This window comes from Strongylocentrotus purpuratus, unplaced genomic scaffold, assembly GCF_000002235.5.
Source record: "Strongylocentrotus purpuratus isolate Spur 01 unplaced genomic scaffold, Spur_5.0 spur5_scaffold_20, whole genome shotgun sequence".
NCBI lineage: Eukaryota > Metazoa > Echinodermata > Echinoidea > Camarodonta > Strongylocentrotidae > Strongylocentrotus > Strongylocentrotus purpuratus.
Window position 1 is genome coordinate 36,880,578 of NW_022145606.1, and position 18,421 is coordinate 36,898,998.

General features: G+C 35.8%; 1 protein-coding gene across 1 annotated transcript; it reads right to left on the reverse strand.

Annotated features, from left to right (window-relative positions):
• Positions 1–587: 587 nt before the first annotated feature.
• LOC105447459 (probable serine/threonine-protein kinase pats1) lies at positions 588–17,846 on the reverse strand. Its single transcript, XM_030993910.1, has 11 exons — positions 17,807–17,846; positions 17,423–17,454; positions 16,964–17,027; positions 15,527–15,729; positions 14,645–14,740; positions 11,820–11,996; positions 10,952–11,062; positions 8,309–8,443; positions 1,821–2,000; positions 748–921; positions 588–593 (listed from the first exon to the last, which is right to left on the reverse strand). Exons 1-11 carry the CDS (start codon positions 17,814–17,816, stop codon positions 588–590), a joined length of 1,188 nt encoding a protein of 395 aa, XP_030849770.1. The 5' UTR covers positions 17,817–17,846.
• Between the last annotated feature and the right edge of the window lie 575 nt (positions 17,847–18,421).

Consider the following 18,421-nt stretch of genomic DNA (forward strand, 5'->3'; position numbering starts at 1 on the left):
CTTAAAGGTACTATGTCCCATTTGCAGGCAAAACAAATGAAAAAGGTTAAATTCCAACGGCATTTGAAGAAAAAAATAATAATTTAGAACTTCCCTTATTAAAAGGAAAGGGCTTGAAAAAGTCTTTAAGTGGGAAAATAACGACTATTAGTTGTCGAATCAACTAAAGAGCTATAGAGCCAGTAAGTAAAAGTCTGATTTTAGGACCATTGTACCGAATGGTCGTACGTTTTATGCTACGCAAAGATTCAATCACTTAAAGTTTGGCCTTACAAGAAGTGGGTTATTGATGTAGACAATTGCTCATTTACCCTTTACAGCTCATTTTATGTATGTTATTACCAAAGGAGAAAACAACCAGTCAGTCACTCAATAGTGTCTGACAGTGAAGTCTATCAAGTAAACGGGTTTCCTTGCATAATATGCATATTAGGACACTGTTAATGTTTAAATGGCACAGATAGGACATACATGACATATTCAAAATTCCTGCAAAGTTCTAAAGAACTTGATGTTGGCTGCAAAAGGTATTTAAGGCTTAATACGTTTTCTTAGGTATTTTGAAGTGTAGTATTGACTAAAGACGGTTAACCCTATGGTATGGTGAGATGAATAAAATTTACATTCACATTCCTTGCCTTCCCTTAATCAGTGAATAGCTCCCAAATGGCAAAGTATATTGGTGTAAAAAAGCGATAGGAGAACCTCCTATGAAACTATGAAATGCAAATCTTGTATACATCTTACCACACCAGACATATCTGGTATTTCACAGATCAGATCAAACTTGATCATCATGTCAATTATGTAATCGAGCTGATCATGGTCTTCGTTTTGTTCCTTCAAGACAGCTTCGATCAATTCTATACTAAGAACACCCTTTCCCTTGAGATTTCTCCAATATTCGCGTAGGTCCCCTCCCTAGGTTATAATGAAAAGTAAACAATTATTAAGAGTATAACCATTTCCAAAGTTTTTAAAATGTATATATTAACAGTATAAGTCCAGCAAAAATATTAAAGCACTAGATATACGTTACCAAATTCGAATTTGCTGTGCTTATTCTTTCCCATACTAGTTATTGACTCATGAAATAGAGTTTAAACAAAAAATGTGGAAGTCCAAATCTCTCATAAATAATCAATGAGGAACAACGTGCATTAAAAAGAGGCAGTAATTTGTCATGATAAATGTGTCACCTTTATCGGGTTGAGATGAATAACTTCAATCTGATAAAGAAACAATGAGATGTATTGCATCAGAAAGGTGACTCACTCAATAAGCCACAAGGAACCGCATTAAAATAGTTTTACCAATTCTTAGTAATTGTTTATAAGTTCGTAAACAACTATTACAACTTTGAAGAGTAGGATAACAAAAAGAAATATTCTACAGAAACACCAAGCATTAATAACTATATCGGGTTGGGAAGGGAGAAGGAACACCAAAATTAACTGAACTCTTCCTCACACAGAACAATATGAAAGTTCTAGGTTTTCTTATAGTCTGGCAATACCAGATTAGTTAATTCATCAGAAAGCGTGGCAATGAATAACAAGATACATTGATGAGAAATAAATCAGTATTAGTTAATTTGTATACATAAATATGATATAATATGTTGTATATATATACATATATATATATATATGCATATACGTCTCCTTCAAAACGGTATGGCAAGTACAAACTTCTAACCTTGTGTTCCTCCTTTTAGTTTTCCTTCCTCTCATTCTTCATTTCTTATCTCTTTTTTCCTTCTTCTCTCTTTGAATAAAAATAGTACACAATGTAAAACAAATTAAAATAATATTTCGAACCATTTTCTTGTCATCGATGACTGTAATGATATTACTGACGATGCTGTTCAGAAATTGTGGCTTTAGTACAATAAGCTCACATCCCTGGTGATATATCAGGTGTCCTATGTCATGGTAGAACTTTAGAACATCATCCACTTTGTCTTTGTTGATTCCCAAACGTTCCATTTTCGGGCGTGCCTGTGGAATATTGTAATTAAAAGCAGTACGTGACCAATTGTGTTATATCAAGAAGTTTCAAGAGATGGAGTCCTATCTAGCTCATTCCCTTTGTACCATCTTCAATGCCGCAAGGAGATATTATGTGAGGCATGTGCTTAACTGGATCTTCCTTGCAGATATGTAGACAAAAACAAATCCTGACTAGCCACTTTCAAAGGGAAATATGCTTTTGTAATGATAACTACTTTTTCGCTACCACTCGTCTGATAATTAGAGCAGGACACAGTGCTTACCTTTACAGGAGGCAAGTGAAAGGGAATGGAGCAAAATTTCCTGAAATATTAATCAAAATTACTTGACTAGGCATGTGTGGGCACTAATCTGACATATAACATCATAAAAAACTGTACATGAACAAATTCACTTTTAATTTATGTGAGCCGGGGTTAATCAGAAAAGTTATTTATGTTTCACAAATTAAAGCTGCTATCATACAATGTAAGCAACTTTCTTGACACAATTAGGTTTTTCTATTCATATTTCATCATCTGTTCGATGTTCCCCTTGTTAGTTCAAATAAAAAGTGAAATATTAAGGATATTTCTTTGTGAACAAAATCAGTACTCAAGCTTTCCGACTAGAAATATCGCAATCTCTTTTGCCGCGCAATGCGAATGTATTCCCCGGCAGTGGCAGCGATTTTGTGTCATCTTTATGTTCGGAGGAGGGACAAAGCTCCTCTCTCCTCCCTGAAACTAAAGGATGACGTAGAGATCGCCACTAGTGGCTCAGACTATTGTCAAGACTAGGAGCAGCATCACTAAAACAATATGTGTGTAGATCAATCAGAGTATAATGCATCTCTGTAGAAAATTTGAAAGAAATCTGTTAAGAAATGTGGCAGTTAGAGCGCACAAAGGACAGCCACCAAAATATGACCTTTGATCATATAAAAGAAGGAACAATGAGAGCAATGAGAACAATGAGATCAGCATCACCCAAAAAGGCAGATTGTACCAAGATACACCTCCAAACAAAATTTGACAGAAATCCGTCAAGGAACGGTGCAGTTAGACCGCAAACTAGAGTGCTACAAAGAAATCTATCAACATATGACCTTTGACCCTATAAAAGACGAAACACTAGAAGCAGCATCACCAAAATATATAGGCCTGTAGATTATACCAAGATAAACCTTTGTTACAAATTTGAACAAAATCCCCTTAAAAATATGGCCTATAGAGCACACACAAACCATCCAAAGAATATGGCATTTTAACCTATAGAAGACGCAACACTGAGGGCAGCATCACCAAAAGTTATAGGTGTTGACATTATACCACAATATATCTCCATTCAAAATTTGAAAGAAATCCGTCAAGCAAGGAATGTGGCAGTTAGAGCACACACAAGAATATGACGCGGTGGACGCGGCGGCGCAACGCTGTTGAATCCAAAGAACCCCACCGGCATACTGCTGGGGGATACAATGATATTGGCGGCTTCGAACCTCCGATATCAAAGGTAACATCACACCAGTAGATTCTACTGTGCAACCATAGAAGACGGCAGCTGCTTGGAATAATGTGTTGCCAGTTGGGTCTCCAGCTCTTAAAACTCCTTGGTTATATATACCGTATGGCGTTAACATTCCGAATGCTCACTCATTATTAATGTATGTGCACTATGGGAAGTTATTGACATATTGTAATAACAAAGGTAGTACCGGTATCTCTACTTTAAAAAAAAAATCCTATGACCTTTGGCCTTTGTTCCACGTACTCTAAATTATAATTTGGTCGTCTTCTTATGATGGTACAAACTAAAGTTCGAGCTCATCCACTTACTCCAACATCTAATAAGATGGTCTTCCTATGGAGAAACACACTGCCCCCAAGGTTTAAATGTAAAGACCAGTTTTGGAAACGCCCCCCCCCCCCTCTCAAAAAATGAAATGGAAGCCTCTTATTACAAATCATGTGAAAGAATATGTTTGACTAATACGTGATCATACACATTTTGCCGAGAAACCGCCTACTAACTGATATATTTGGTAAATTATTATATCTTTTTGGACCTGATAGATATAACGCACGTGTCATGCACGTGTGCAAAGTCCCATATACATCTTTATGTGTACAGTGCTTGTAACTGTACCAAGACTGGGCGAAATTTCTTATCATTTTGATGATTCCAGAACCTTGCAGTACACACCTATACTTATATGCTAGATGATCAACCTTTTCTGATCGATTCCACGTTTCTTTCACAATGCAATCGCATGATCATAACTGGTCTTTATCTTTAAGTTCATATCTCAAGTGGTGCTTGGGATACCTTGATAAAGAGGAAATATGTAATTTCATAAATTTGACCTCTATGACCTTTGATCTTTGCTTGCCAAAAATCTAATCAGATTATTTTCCAATGATGATACATATTTCAAGCAAACTTGAAGTCCCATATCTCACGTGGTTTTTAGAGATATCGCAATAGCACCACAAAAACCTGTAATTTCAGAAATTGACCTCTGTGACCTTTGACCTAATAACCCAAAATCTAATCAGATCGTCTTTTTGTTTTGATACAAAAAAAAAGTTTGAGCCTCATATATTTAGAGGTACTTGAGATATCGTGAAAACGAGGCCAATACCCACAATTTCGTAAGTTGACCTCTACGACCTTTGACCTAGTTGCTCCAAACTCTAATCAGAGTGTCTTTATATGAGAAGAGAGTGGGATGGACGGACGGACAGTCAACCCAACATAATTATGCCTCGGATACCATCCACGACAGGCAGAGCAATAACAAATGGCGTGTGTGTGTGTGTGTGTGTGTATTGGGTTTTTACAGACGTGTATCAATCAGATTTGATTATTACGTCTGGTGACCGACCTTGAAACGTCACCATCCGAAAGACGTAACATAGTTTCGAACCTCCGTCCTCGGCTGCATCTGTTTGTTACATCCATTGTTAGCTGGATTACAGGCGCACGCCACAATGCATTGCCTTATTAAAGGGACTTGGTAACATTGTTAAGATGAGAGATAGTGGTGCTAATTAAGGTAGTGACTTCAATGCTAGATGTACAATTAAAGAAAATCTTTAAAAAATTGAGTGAAAAGGACGATTATTCATGGTACAAATAGGGGAAAATGATCTGATCGATTCCTTAATTCTCCCAACTATATTATTACAATTTAATTACATTTTAGGTGAATTGAAATCGTCACAAAGCAATAAAATGGCTCTACATTCCATTCCAGACGTTTAAGAGTTGACATATTTTGCATAGCCTGTTTTATGTCTTTTTTTCATGGAAAAACGGTTGGGAAAACGGTTGGGAAAATTCGAAAATGGTTTGGAGAATTTACTGTTAATCACTGTTATAGGGTGTCATACATCGACCTTTTCAAAGAAAACCATAAATATCTTCATGGTTTGAGAATGTTTTGCATGTCAGAGGGTTAGTACAGTAGAAGGAATATAGTAAGTAACATTATATACACAAATTAAGCAATTTTTTTCATCAACGTTGAACAATGTTACCAAGTCACTTTAAGGCTTCTTTGTATTGTTTGTTTATTTCATGCTTATTCAAGTTTCAAGTTTCAAGTTTTATTTATCTTTCTTTCATAACACACTTTACAAATATGACATGAATATAACAAGTTTACAGAATATGGCAAATATTACAAAAGAAAGATGAGGTGACCTTGGTTGAAAGCAAGGCTTGTGGATTTAAGGTCCCTCATGAGTACCTTATGAATATGTCCTAAAAGAACAAAACTCGTCAGATAAGAAATAACAATAATGCATACATTTAAGTGCTGACAAACTAAACTAACTAAACAACTGATAAAATATAAACATAAATAAGTATAATAAAATAAAATCTACTGACTACTAAATAATGGCTATAAACAAAAGAAACAGGACAATACAACGAGCAACAGGACTGAAACACAGACAAAAACAAAAAAAGACAGACAGATGAATAGAAGTGAGAGATGGGAGTAGAATTATACTGACCTATATAGTAATTAATTTTCTTAAATATTGATCACAACTATAAATCTAGACGATATCGACTCAAATAAAGTAACTTCAGTTTGCGCTTAAATACATAAATACTGACTGATTGCGCTATTCTTGGTTCAAGGGAATTCCAAAACCTAGGTCCAGTGGACCCCACAGTAGTAAGGGCAAATTGCGTTCTAACAATAGGCAAGTGATATGCTTGCGCCTGATGTGTGGAATAACTATGAACTTGGTTATTTTTCTTAAATATTCTAGCCAAGGCTACTGGCAGTAGACCTGCATTCAATTCATACATTAGAGCTCCTAGTTGTAAATGATAAATATCTTCAACTTTCAAAACACTACTATTATAAAAAAGAACATCTGTATGCGCAAGATAGTGTGTATTACAAACAATTCGTATTACTCTTTTCTGTACCAGTAGTAATTTATCCATTTGAGATTTGAACGAGTTGCCCCAAGCTAGCACACCATAGTGCAAATATGGCAAAATTAACGTTCCGTACAACATACGTAAAATATTCAGTGGGAACACAGATTTCAATTTATAAATTACACCAGTATTTCTTGACAATAATTTACAAAGTTTACTAATATGATACTTCCAATTTAAATGTTCATCAATATGCAGGCCAGGAAATTTAAATGTAGATACTCTTTCAATCTCAACACCATTGAACATTATATTTCCAGGCAATATACTCAGGGGATTACTAAAGAGCATATAATTAGTTTTTTTAAGATTTAAAGACAACTTGTTTGCATGAATCCACAAAGTCGCATTTGTCAACTCAGAGTTTACAGTCTGCAAAAGAGTTTGTGGATTTCTGTGAGAGAAAAATACACTCGAGTCGTCTGCAAATAAAATGAATGATAACATTTTTGCGGAAAGTTGAAAATCGTTAATATACACAATAAACAAAAGCGGGCCTAGAAGGGATCCCTGTGGGACCCCACAAGTGACGTCCCGCAAATCTGAATCAATTCCATTCAAAGTAACAAACTGTTTCCTATTTGTTAAGTAGCTTCTAAACCAATACAAGTAACCCTATGGAGGATTTGGAAAGTGGGGATGGGGCGGGGGCCTGATTGTAATAGGCATGGTGGGTTCAATGAAAGACGGAATCAAAATGTGTTGGGGATGCCATCCTGACATTTCATATGTCTTTGTTTGCAAGTGTGACCCTTAATAATATTTTTCTTTTGTCAAGTTTAACAGATCAGACTAAGAATGTGCCCTTCTCCCCCAATTTGCCTTTCCCGATTTTGTGATATATATTTGTATATATATATATATATATATATATATATATTTATATAAATATAAACATTTATTTATTTATTTATTTATTATTCATTTCTAATCTTTTGACAGGGTAGCCCATTCACCAACAAGTCTTCCTTGGGGCCCTGAATAAACATGAACATATTTACATCGCTTATAACGTTTATACAGAACAAATAATACTCGTTTGCAAAATAAACATATGTCAATAGGAAAATCTTGATTAAGTCGCAATTATGTGAATAAGTCATGTTAATATTACAGAGCATGCACGTATATGTTCGGCTAAGCCATTCACAAAATACAACTTTGTTAAAACAATCTCTTAAATGAATTGACAGAGGAAGCCGTTCTCATCGAATTATCTAGCTTATTCCATTCAAATATGGAAGAAACAATTGGGCTACACTTATAACAATCAGTGTGAAATCTAGGCACACGTAAACATCCACTGTCTATTTGCCTTGTATGATGCTACATCATTAGGATTGATTATAAGCCTACCTGAAGGTAAGACGGCGCTAAGTTATGAATACATTTATATATCATGATGACGCGACTTAACTCAATCCGTTTGTCTAGTATCATCCATTTAAGACTTGTGAACAAATCAGCCGACGGTGTGTCATATGTCTTGTTCAATATTATTCTTGCGGCCCAGTTTCATTTTATTTATTTGTTTCCTGCTCCCTTCGTTTTAACCTAATGAGAGCAAAATATTGAATGCCCACTTTAATACTCCCTTTCGTGCTACATGTACATACATTTATTGATTATAATTTTGCATATATTTAAGCACTTCTTGGAATATGCCTCAATAGCAAGGCTGTTAAAGATTAACAATGTTTAGTTGACTTCTGTATCTGGTGCTTGCCTGCACTTCAAAACGGTTTTCTTTCTTATCTGGCGATTTGGATGCACAAGGGTCTGATGCAAGCAAAGAAACAGGTATTTTTCAATGATTGCACCAAGAATGCAATTATATCAGCCCTGCTTACCTCAGTCACTGTTAGGCTGTTTAGATCACGGCTCTCTATCTCAGTTAAAAATGTTCTCCACATAGTTGGCTTTCGAACTTTCATATACTCTGAGTCCTGTATGAGTCCATCAATGCGATCTTGAATTGTATTCACCTGCAAAATAAAATTTGATAATATATAGATATAACATAACACATCCAAAACCTTTACATGCCTTTTCACAGTTATTTCTCTTATCTTATGGTGTTGTAACTGCCTGTGGTAGAGACACATTCATTACGTTTTTGTATCTTTTTTTAACTTTGCAATCATTAATGTTTAATTGTTAGTCTATGTGTGAAAAACCTATTCTCATCGGGAATAAACTTCAAAATCATCTAAAAGGTAGCATTACAACAACCTAGCTGGAAACTGCTCTCGTAATTAATTACAGAATTACAGCCCTTAAAAATGTTATTACTTGTTCTATTGCATGTACTACTTCTACTACTCCTACATACTAAGAACGAGACAATTGGGACTGCGTCTCCTTAATGGCTATGCCCTAAATTCAATATAGGACAAGGGTGAAATTATTCATGACACATGATGAAAACAAACTAGATGGATCTTCGACTCATCGACTGCGCGCAGTCGAAAATAATGCCTCCGCCATAGAGCAATTTTACAAACCAAAACGGAAGTATTTTTATAAAATTAAAGTTTGATTGTAATCCATTTAAACAGGTTCTCAGAATATTCTGATTACAAGCTATTTTTCATATACATGACCCTTTGATCTTGGACCTCATGACCCTAAAATTAATCAGTTCATTGACTCTGCCTTGTTCATACATGTCCTGAGTTTGATAGTAATCCATCCGTCGGTTCTTATGATAATCGGTTCACAAGCTATTTTTGCAAACATAATGAGCCCCATGACCTTTGACCTCATGACACCGAAATCGCATCAGTACATGACCCAAGTTTGGCGGTAATCCATCAATCGGTTTTTGAGATAATGCGATCACAAGCTATTTTTGTATACGAGCCCCGTGACCTTTGACCTCGTGACCCCAGCCTCTGTACTGTTTTCGTGTAGCTCACCCAATCAGCTGATAACATAACACAACCTCAACATTGAAAGTAGACCTAGCCATTCCTCTCATTCTGGACCCCGATTCGTGTGGACGGAAATTCGGGGAATTGCGCGATCAGTGGAGAGACCGCACTGTGTGTGGGAGCGATGCGTGTGATAGAAGAATAAAAACAAAGAACGGACTGAATTTGGACAAGATACATACATGTACATGACCCAGGTTTGGCGAGAATCCATCCATCAGTTCTTGAGATAACGCGATCAAAAGCTTTTTTGCATACATAATAAGCCCTGTGACCTTTGACCTCGTGCCTCAAAAATCTAATCAGTTCATTGGTTATGCAAGATACATACATGACCCAAGTTTGGCGGGAATCCATCAATCTGTTCTTGAGATAACACGATCACTAGACGGCGGGACGTACAGACGTACAACCCGAAAACATAATTTATTTATTTATTCAAGTTTTATTTAAAATAGAGGGTAGGTACATTCAGTTTAACAAAACTGCTTTCCAAGTACGCCCTCTGTATGCCTCTGGCTACTTTGTAGCGGAGGCATGAAAAGCCTATGTCAACTGACAAAAACTACCTACTAGCCCTACAGTGTAATTGTATCATCCTATAGTAATACTGTCACCATGTTTCCAGCTCACACCTCAAGAAGTTCGTGACATTGTGATAACGACGGTAATACCTATAATTTATAAAATTGACCCCTGTAACCTTTTGCCTTTGTTCTACTTAATCTAAAATCGAATTAGTTCCTTTTCCTATGGTTATACAACTATCACAATGTTCAACGCTCATACCTCTAGTTGTTCTTGAGATATTGCAATATCAAGGCCAATTTTATACCTGGAATTTTATAAGTTTACCTCTATGACCTTTGACCTGGTTTCTCCAAGATCGACACAAATCGTCTTCCTATGGTGATACATGCAATCCATAAGTTTGAAGTTGATATCTTAAGTGGTTCTTGAAATATCGCGATAACAGAAAGTGGGACAGACGGACGAGCAACCTGAAAACATAATGCCTCGGAACCACCGTCTTTCACAAGACTATGTTTCAGATTTTATTTTCAGTGTTTATAGTTCAAGAATGAGGTGCAATGAAAAGAGGAGAAGGAAAGGGAAAGAAGGAGCCATAGTGATTGAGAAGGTTTTGGATAGATCATAGAAATTGAAGAAAACAAGAGTTGTATTCCTCTGTAGAATTGTTCTGAAAGCGAATTTCAAACTATTATTTTGTGAAAAGGAAAGAAATAGGGCCACAACTGGTTTGACGTGTGTCGGACTACCATAGGGTTGTACCGTATCTGATAAATCTGATAAAGGTGAAATCGCAAGTTGAAAAAATGTCGCCCCAATTAACTATTCCAAAATAACCTTATGCCTGTGGATAGGCAAGGTCTCTTCTATCACATGCCAGTGACATCAGAAGGAACTGATATTAAACGCTTAAATGAGCACAAGCCACCTCTTTAAAAAAGGGTGCACAATTTTTAAGATGGACTAGGCTAAAATGTTCGAAGTGCATGGCAATACTCCTATTAATATCATCATTAACCAATAACTTACTTCAGAGTCTTCAGAAAATTGATTGTCAATCCCAAGCATGGGAGAGAGAACTTGCTTCCAATAGGGGTTGGATCCTAACCGGTCCTTCAGTTCTTGGAATTTGGCCGTGACCTTTGTAGAAATAAAATGTGTGGGTAATAGAGCCTTAAATAGGTTATATTTGTAAAAGGAACCCCTCACTCACTCCCACTCTCTCTCTATTCCACTACTGAACCTAATTTTACATGGTTGATATCTAGACATATAATAGTTATTCAACATGTTGTTCTTTGAAATAATGGTGATGGATAACATGCTTCAACATTACCTGATTAAAATAACTTGCATCAACATTGTAAATTGGAATTCATGATATTAGACACAGGAAGGGACCATCATTGCAATTTTTTTATAATAAATAAGTTAATGGTTGAGGTTCGGGTGCTTAATATTACAATTTCAATGAATACTTAATTGTTTTGTTGGCATCATTATCAATGTATCATTTTGTTATCATTGTTACCGAGGCTGTTGATGAGAGATCAATAAAGTGAAGACACACATCTCAGTTCTGACTGCAGATACCGTCAATTTTGTCGTCAAATATCTCAAACCCTTTCATTACATAATTGAACAATTGAATGTGAAGCCTTCATTATTAATAATGATAACAGACTAATGATTTGAAACAAATAATGAAGTTCGTACATTAATAATACCATCTTGTTATCCTGAAGAAAAACAGTTCATTAACCCAGTGCAACTACTAATATACGTAGCCTGCTTATTTTCTTCTCCGAAATCTATATGAACAATATCATGCTTGCAAATGCTATTCTTTGTATGACATGATAAAGAATTCATACCTTCCTTTTTAAAGTTATCTTACCTTCTCCTCGTTGATTACCGGGCCCTCTTTACCCGCAAACGTTCCTATTAACAAGACCTTTGGTTCATATGTTGAGTCTAGATTAGAATCTGGTACTGCATGGGTGTAGACTGACATCAGCCAGAAATGTATCAATTCCAGAATGGTACGATGTGTTCTTACAGCAGACCCTTCTAACTGAAATTTCAAATAAAAAGATAAAAGCGAATTTGAAATTATCAATTGTGGAATCGTTTCCATTTGATCTGCTCATTTAATATTACGGACACAGCTCTACAGAATAAAAAAATTAACTTAAAATTTTTACTGTGTTCATTTATTCTAGCATTTCAAGCCAGTGTTTGACATTAAGGCTGAAGGGACAACGCATTCAAATCCATGACACATGTTATGCCTATCAGATTCGAAAGGGTGTTCAAACAAAAAATAAAGCTAGTGACTTATGATCGAAAGAGATCGTATACCGGTAATTATAAGATCAGAAATCATCTAGTTTAAATAAGTTTGTTATAGGTTACAAGCCAAAACAAAAATAACAAATAATGTGGTACATACAAAAAATACAGGTTTTTAACCTCAATGAAAATTAGATTTTTTTACTCATTTTTTTTAAAATAATCGACAGTTCGATTTCAAATTAAGTGTTAGATGGTTTACCGAATATAATTTAGCTGTGTTTTGCAAAGACAGAAACATTTGTTTTATATAACATATAGAAATCTGTGACGACATGTCTTTCATTTTGGGCACTGAACCTGCACTACAAGAGTTGGGGATATTCTTGTGTTGGTGATTTTGAATAAAGAATGCAAGAATGAATATCTTCTGTATGGATCTCATTAATGACATCGGAATCTTCAGCAATTTTTGAAAGTTAAAAATGGGAGAATGAAAAAAAAAATTCTTGATCAGAATATTGGGGGAAAAGAAACAAAAAAGAATCCATACCCAATATGTATAGTTAACCTGTCGACTACTAAATTCTCCCATTCCCATGTGCTTAATACAGGCACCACCCGGTTCCAGTAGACAATGGGTTAGGAGCACTGAATATAGTATAATCTTAAGTATCCCAAAATACCCCTTTACTATTAAAAGGGGATTTTATGGCTAAGCGTGTGTCTAGAAAAGAAAGGGGCCACCTATATTATAGGCATACAAGGTACGTGCTGATAGGGCTGTGCCCACCCACCCCCCCCCCTGGATTTCTTTTTCTAATTGCCAAACTTTTAGTACCTGCCACCTCAAATTATTATCATCATCATTATTATTATCATATTAGTATGCATGCCTCCACCTGCATTTCGGCCGTGATCTGGCAAAACAACGTTAGTCTGTTTCGGTACTTGCAAGATATCAGAGATTTTCAATTTGTCAGTTAAAAGTGTTCCTATGTCTCTCAAATTGAATCACTTAACAAGATAGCCTACATTGTCTACATGAAGCGGATGATATTCCTTTATTATGTAGGGTAAAATTATGCATAAAACACTTTTTTCAATCTATCAATGATTTTGTAGAGATATGTTGTTTTGTCAGAACACGACTTACTCTGCATCTTTGGCGTAATTTGGCAAAACAATGTATGACGTTATGCACGCTCCGCTCCGCTGCGCTGTGATCAAGGGCATGTTTCAGTGTGTATGTGTGTGTGGGGGGGGGGGGGGGGGGGGTGAAGAGGCCACCGATTACCACCAAAAATAGCCACCAATTACCGACATATATATTAATGCCAAAGTCCCAATGTCTACAAGTTTAACCCTATCAACTCGTGGCCAGGAGCTCAATTATTTTTCAGTTCCCCCTCCCTTGCTGAAGCTTTGACATTTCATTATATTATTAGAGAAAGAAGGCGATTCGTTGTACCGTTCTCGACTCTTAATCCTTGTCTGAATTTAGTTGCCCCCCTCCCCCGCTTTGATGTTTTATTAAATTATTAGAGAGAAAGAAGAAGATTCGTTGAACTGTTCTCTACTCTTAACTTTGTCTAAATTCAGTTTCCCCCTCCCGCGCGAAGCTTTGACGTTCATTAAATTATTAGAGAAAGAAGACGATTCGTTGTAAAGATTCTAAATCATTGTCTGAATTTTCAAAAATGTTTCTTTGTCCGATAAAAAGTTTGTAAGGAAAACAAAAATGCCGGCCGAACGACATAATGCATCTCACCGACTTCCAACTTCTGCATTGCCGGATATCGAGCAATATCGACAATTTCCTGACAGTTGGGGTGGGGGGGGGGGGGGAGTCGTTGCACCCCCTTCTCCCCCATTCGACGCCCCTGGTTGTGATCATCCGGCAAAACAACAAATCTCTAACCGGGACGTAAATATTTTGGCTAAAAACACCTAAGTCGACATACGTTGTTCTGCCAGATTATTTGGAAAAAATGGGCGAATTGCTGAACTTTAGATGCCTCATTCTTCTATAATCTCAATTAGCAACACAAGAAGCATATTCTCAACTATTTTAGCACAACTATATTGTGCAAGTGGCACGTTGATTCAGCGATTCATAATTCAGGATCAAACGCATGAATATATGTAGTATTTCAACTACTACAGTTTTGCAGCTCCAAACACATTTGCCAGCATTACAACGAGCTGTTTACCCTACAAGTCTTTCAAGGATCGGAGTATAATTTGACAACCGGTCTGCAATAACGCGTCAACATGTGCATTGATGTGTGGGACTGATTGGGCATCCTTTCTGCAACCCCTCACCACCCAGTCGCCGATTAAAATTTATTTAAAAATTAGCCAGAAGTTGACACTCAAGTATGGCTTATGATGTGGCCGAGGCTAAAGAACGAAATGATCACGACTTACATGTTCTTGGTCACCTTCTTCACGCGGTGCTTTATCGCTCAGCTCCAGGTGTAGCGGGATAACAAGAATGTAAAGGGACCGCCATGACAGAAAAAGCTATACAGACAATATATGGAGAGATTAGTTGAAAATGCTTGACCATCTATATATACATGCATGTCATATATTTAATATTTATGTATAAGAAATGTAAGCTATACAACAATATTGGCTATACCACAGCGTTGGCAACTCATATGGAAATAAATGCAATGCGAAGGGAAATCAGAGGATAACGGTTGCAAATCTTAAAAGTTCTCCATTACTGCCATCCTTTTTTGGAAATGTTGGCAAAGGTTACAAAATCTCCTACCGGGTCCAACCCAGAATAGAATACACATGCCTTAACCACTAGACCAAGGAGATGGGCCAGGGGTCTCGACAAAACCAGATTCCACTGACCGACAGACTGGCAAATCTTCAACCTTCAATTAATACCAATGTTTTGGGGGCAAGCGAGTTTTGAATAGACATACATTACATTATATGCATTTCTGTTCAAAGGATTTTCAATTATAATCTTTAATTGTTATTCTGACGAATATTCCACTAGCCAAAACCTGAATCCCTCCAAGGTTTTCTACGACACATGCTCCTGTGACATTTGCTTCACATTGATTTTACTTCTCTTTAATTTTGCCCATGTAGTCTTGATTTTGATAGTGCATTTTTTAATGCATTTATTGATGCATTTATTGATGCATTTGTATTTTGCAGTTTGCAACATGAAAAAGCCTAATGGGTTGACAATTGTTACACCATTTCTTTGTTTTATAGTTGAGTCTCTCCTCCGTAGCAACGATAGCCCCCCCTCCCACCTCTATAACAGGTCCGTGGACTTACTGGATGTGTGATGTAGTAAATTTCTTGTCCTCCGAAGTCCCACATGCTGTAGGTTATGCCAAGCGCGGATGACTTCACCTTTGTGATCTCTTCACGAGTAATACCTTGTGAAATTTTAGCAATTGTAGGCAAAACTTTTACGCTACTTTTGTCTTCGGCTGCTTCAGACACATTTCCTTTTCCATGTGTTGATCCATTGCTGTCTGATTTGACAAAGCAATAAATAAAATTAAAATGAATTGTTGTTACATAGATGAGGCATTGTACACATACATAAAACTGATACATTAGATAATTTTTTAACAAAATAAATGTACGTTCAACTTTATGTGATTAAATAAATATCAATGGAATAAAATTATGTTACCGACAATCAATTAAACTGGAAAGTAAAAGTAGAACAAAACAGAGAGGTATTTTAATGTAGTTTTTGTGTCGTGAGTTGTCGTAGCCAAGTGAGATACTAGCTTTTAACCCTACGTTAACTGGGGGGGGGGGGGGGTCAATTTGACCCCCCCCCCCCTGTAGAAATTTCGCGACTTCTCCGAAACCGCGGCAGATATACAATTTTCCTGTTATGACTTTTTTCTTTTGAGTCTTACGCATCTTTTAAAATGAATTTTTCGAAAATTGGAAACATAGTTACAAAGTCACATGACCTTTTGTCTTCGCATGTCAGCCCGAAAATCGCTAATTTTTGTGATCTGTGTACAAAACATATGGAAATGTCATTTTTCCTAAAAAGAGATAAAACATTGGTTATTTAGTCTTGTTTAAAGTTTAGGTGTTTGTTTTGGGGTCAAAATAGTTGAATTGTAGTTATAAATGAAATAAAACAACAAAAACAACAAAAAACATAAAATACATAGGAAATTATCAAAACAAGAGATAACTTAAGGAATAACCTGGCTCTTCCAATTTTTTGTGTTGTATTATTATTCCAAATGGTCTAACAAATATATGTAGTGAAAAAGAATGCTTAAGTATGAATTATGTATGATTTATGGGCGATAATGTGAATTTTATGACCTTATTTGCATAAATTACCATAAATATGCAAATGAGTAAATTTTTCGAACAATTGAAATTACCATAGTATTCTATACACTTCACTTGACATGTATGCAAATTTTCGCGGCGATCGGCAGTGAAACGGCCGAGATCTTGGGGGGGGGGGGGGTCAAATTGACTCCCCCCCCCCCCCCCCCCCAAGTAAAAACCTGGTCTGAAATAGCCCAGTTAAAATAGGGTTAAGTGTTCATGATTATTCAGATACGTGGTGTATAAAATCATTGTATAAGCGAAGGAAGCATACATACCAGAAAACAACATTGGATAAAGTAGTTGTCGCAACAGTTATACCAAATACCTGAGACAAGAAGTATCTAGCTTGCAAACCGTAATATTACCTGTATTAACTTTAAAGTTTCACTTTACCTGTGTTTTGAATCCTCTCCGATTCTGTCAGTTCTTCAATATGTCCTACGTCGGACTCTGCAATCTGTGAGAATAAAAAACTCACTGAAGCAAACTTGCATATAATAACATAGTACATGTCACATAATAATTAAACTGAGAATATGTATAGTAATACACAAATACAAGTTCTCTGTGATATACATGTATGACACAAATATGGTATGTGAATATATATATATACACATGTATATAATTATAGAGGAAGAGAGGGAGAGTCTACAATAGATGTCATGAATTAATACGTAGAGTAATGGCTATTGCCTCAGAGCAGGAAGAAATGTATAGGTATTTATGTTTCTAAAGAGACCAAATCAATAGTTGTTTTGTTTTTTATTCTTTGAAACTTAGGAGCTAAATCATAATAACAGGTCAAAACGTATCAAACACATAGAATATGTTTGTTAATTTCACACTTACATGTCTATGTTCCGGTGTCGAGGTCACATTTTCTAAAAAGAAAAAAAGGAATACAATAAAGATTTTCTTTTTAAAAAAAGGTCACAGACTATTAACACATACACCGACATGTATCTTGGATCTTTAAAATAAAAATGCAGATTGCTTGAAAGGTGTCTTTGAAATAGAGTAGTGTAGAAAACTAACGCGCTGTATAACATTTCCCCATTGATGATATTTACCTCGAACAGTGTTTTTTTTCTTCTGCCTTTGTAAAAATTGGTGTACTGTTATCACAATTTGCATCTGCACTAGTGCTTAGAACGGTTTAATATTTGTAATGAATCTATAAAATGTAATGACAATATATTATTAGAAAATAGTATATAACATTTGTCAAAATACCTTCAGTCATCTGTTGTTGTGATGAAGTAGAGGGTGTTTCTAGGGTCTATGTCGTGATACAGCAAAGAGAGAAAAAAGAGACAAACATCATAATATGTAATGCAGTCTTGAGATTACCAGCCAGCTAAAGTGTTAACCGTGACCGAAACATCAGCAGTCGATATTTGTTTCATACCTGTATAAACGCATCCTGCATGGAATTATTTATTGATTTTTGCATTTTCAACATAATATAAAGTAATATACAAACTAGGTACATATATTTTATCAGCAAAAGTTAAGATACATATAATCATATAACAGTATAAATCAATTAAATAATTATACCTTTAAAAAGATAAAACAGTTGAAAAATCATTTCACACACACAAAAAGGATACTTTTGACAAAATAGCCCATTCCATAATGTATATATTATAGCATATTTACAGAGATGGAGTGAAAAAGGAGTGATAGCAAACATGTTTGATATATATACTGGAATGTGGTATACAGTAATGAAAAAAATTATACGATATGACATGGACGTAGCTTCGGGTTTCTTCCTACATTCGTCAAGTATTTTTGTCAGGACTCTAGGACAAAGAAACAAAAAAAGGATAGTTGTCCGGGGGG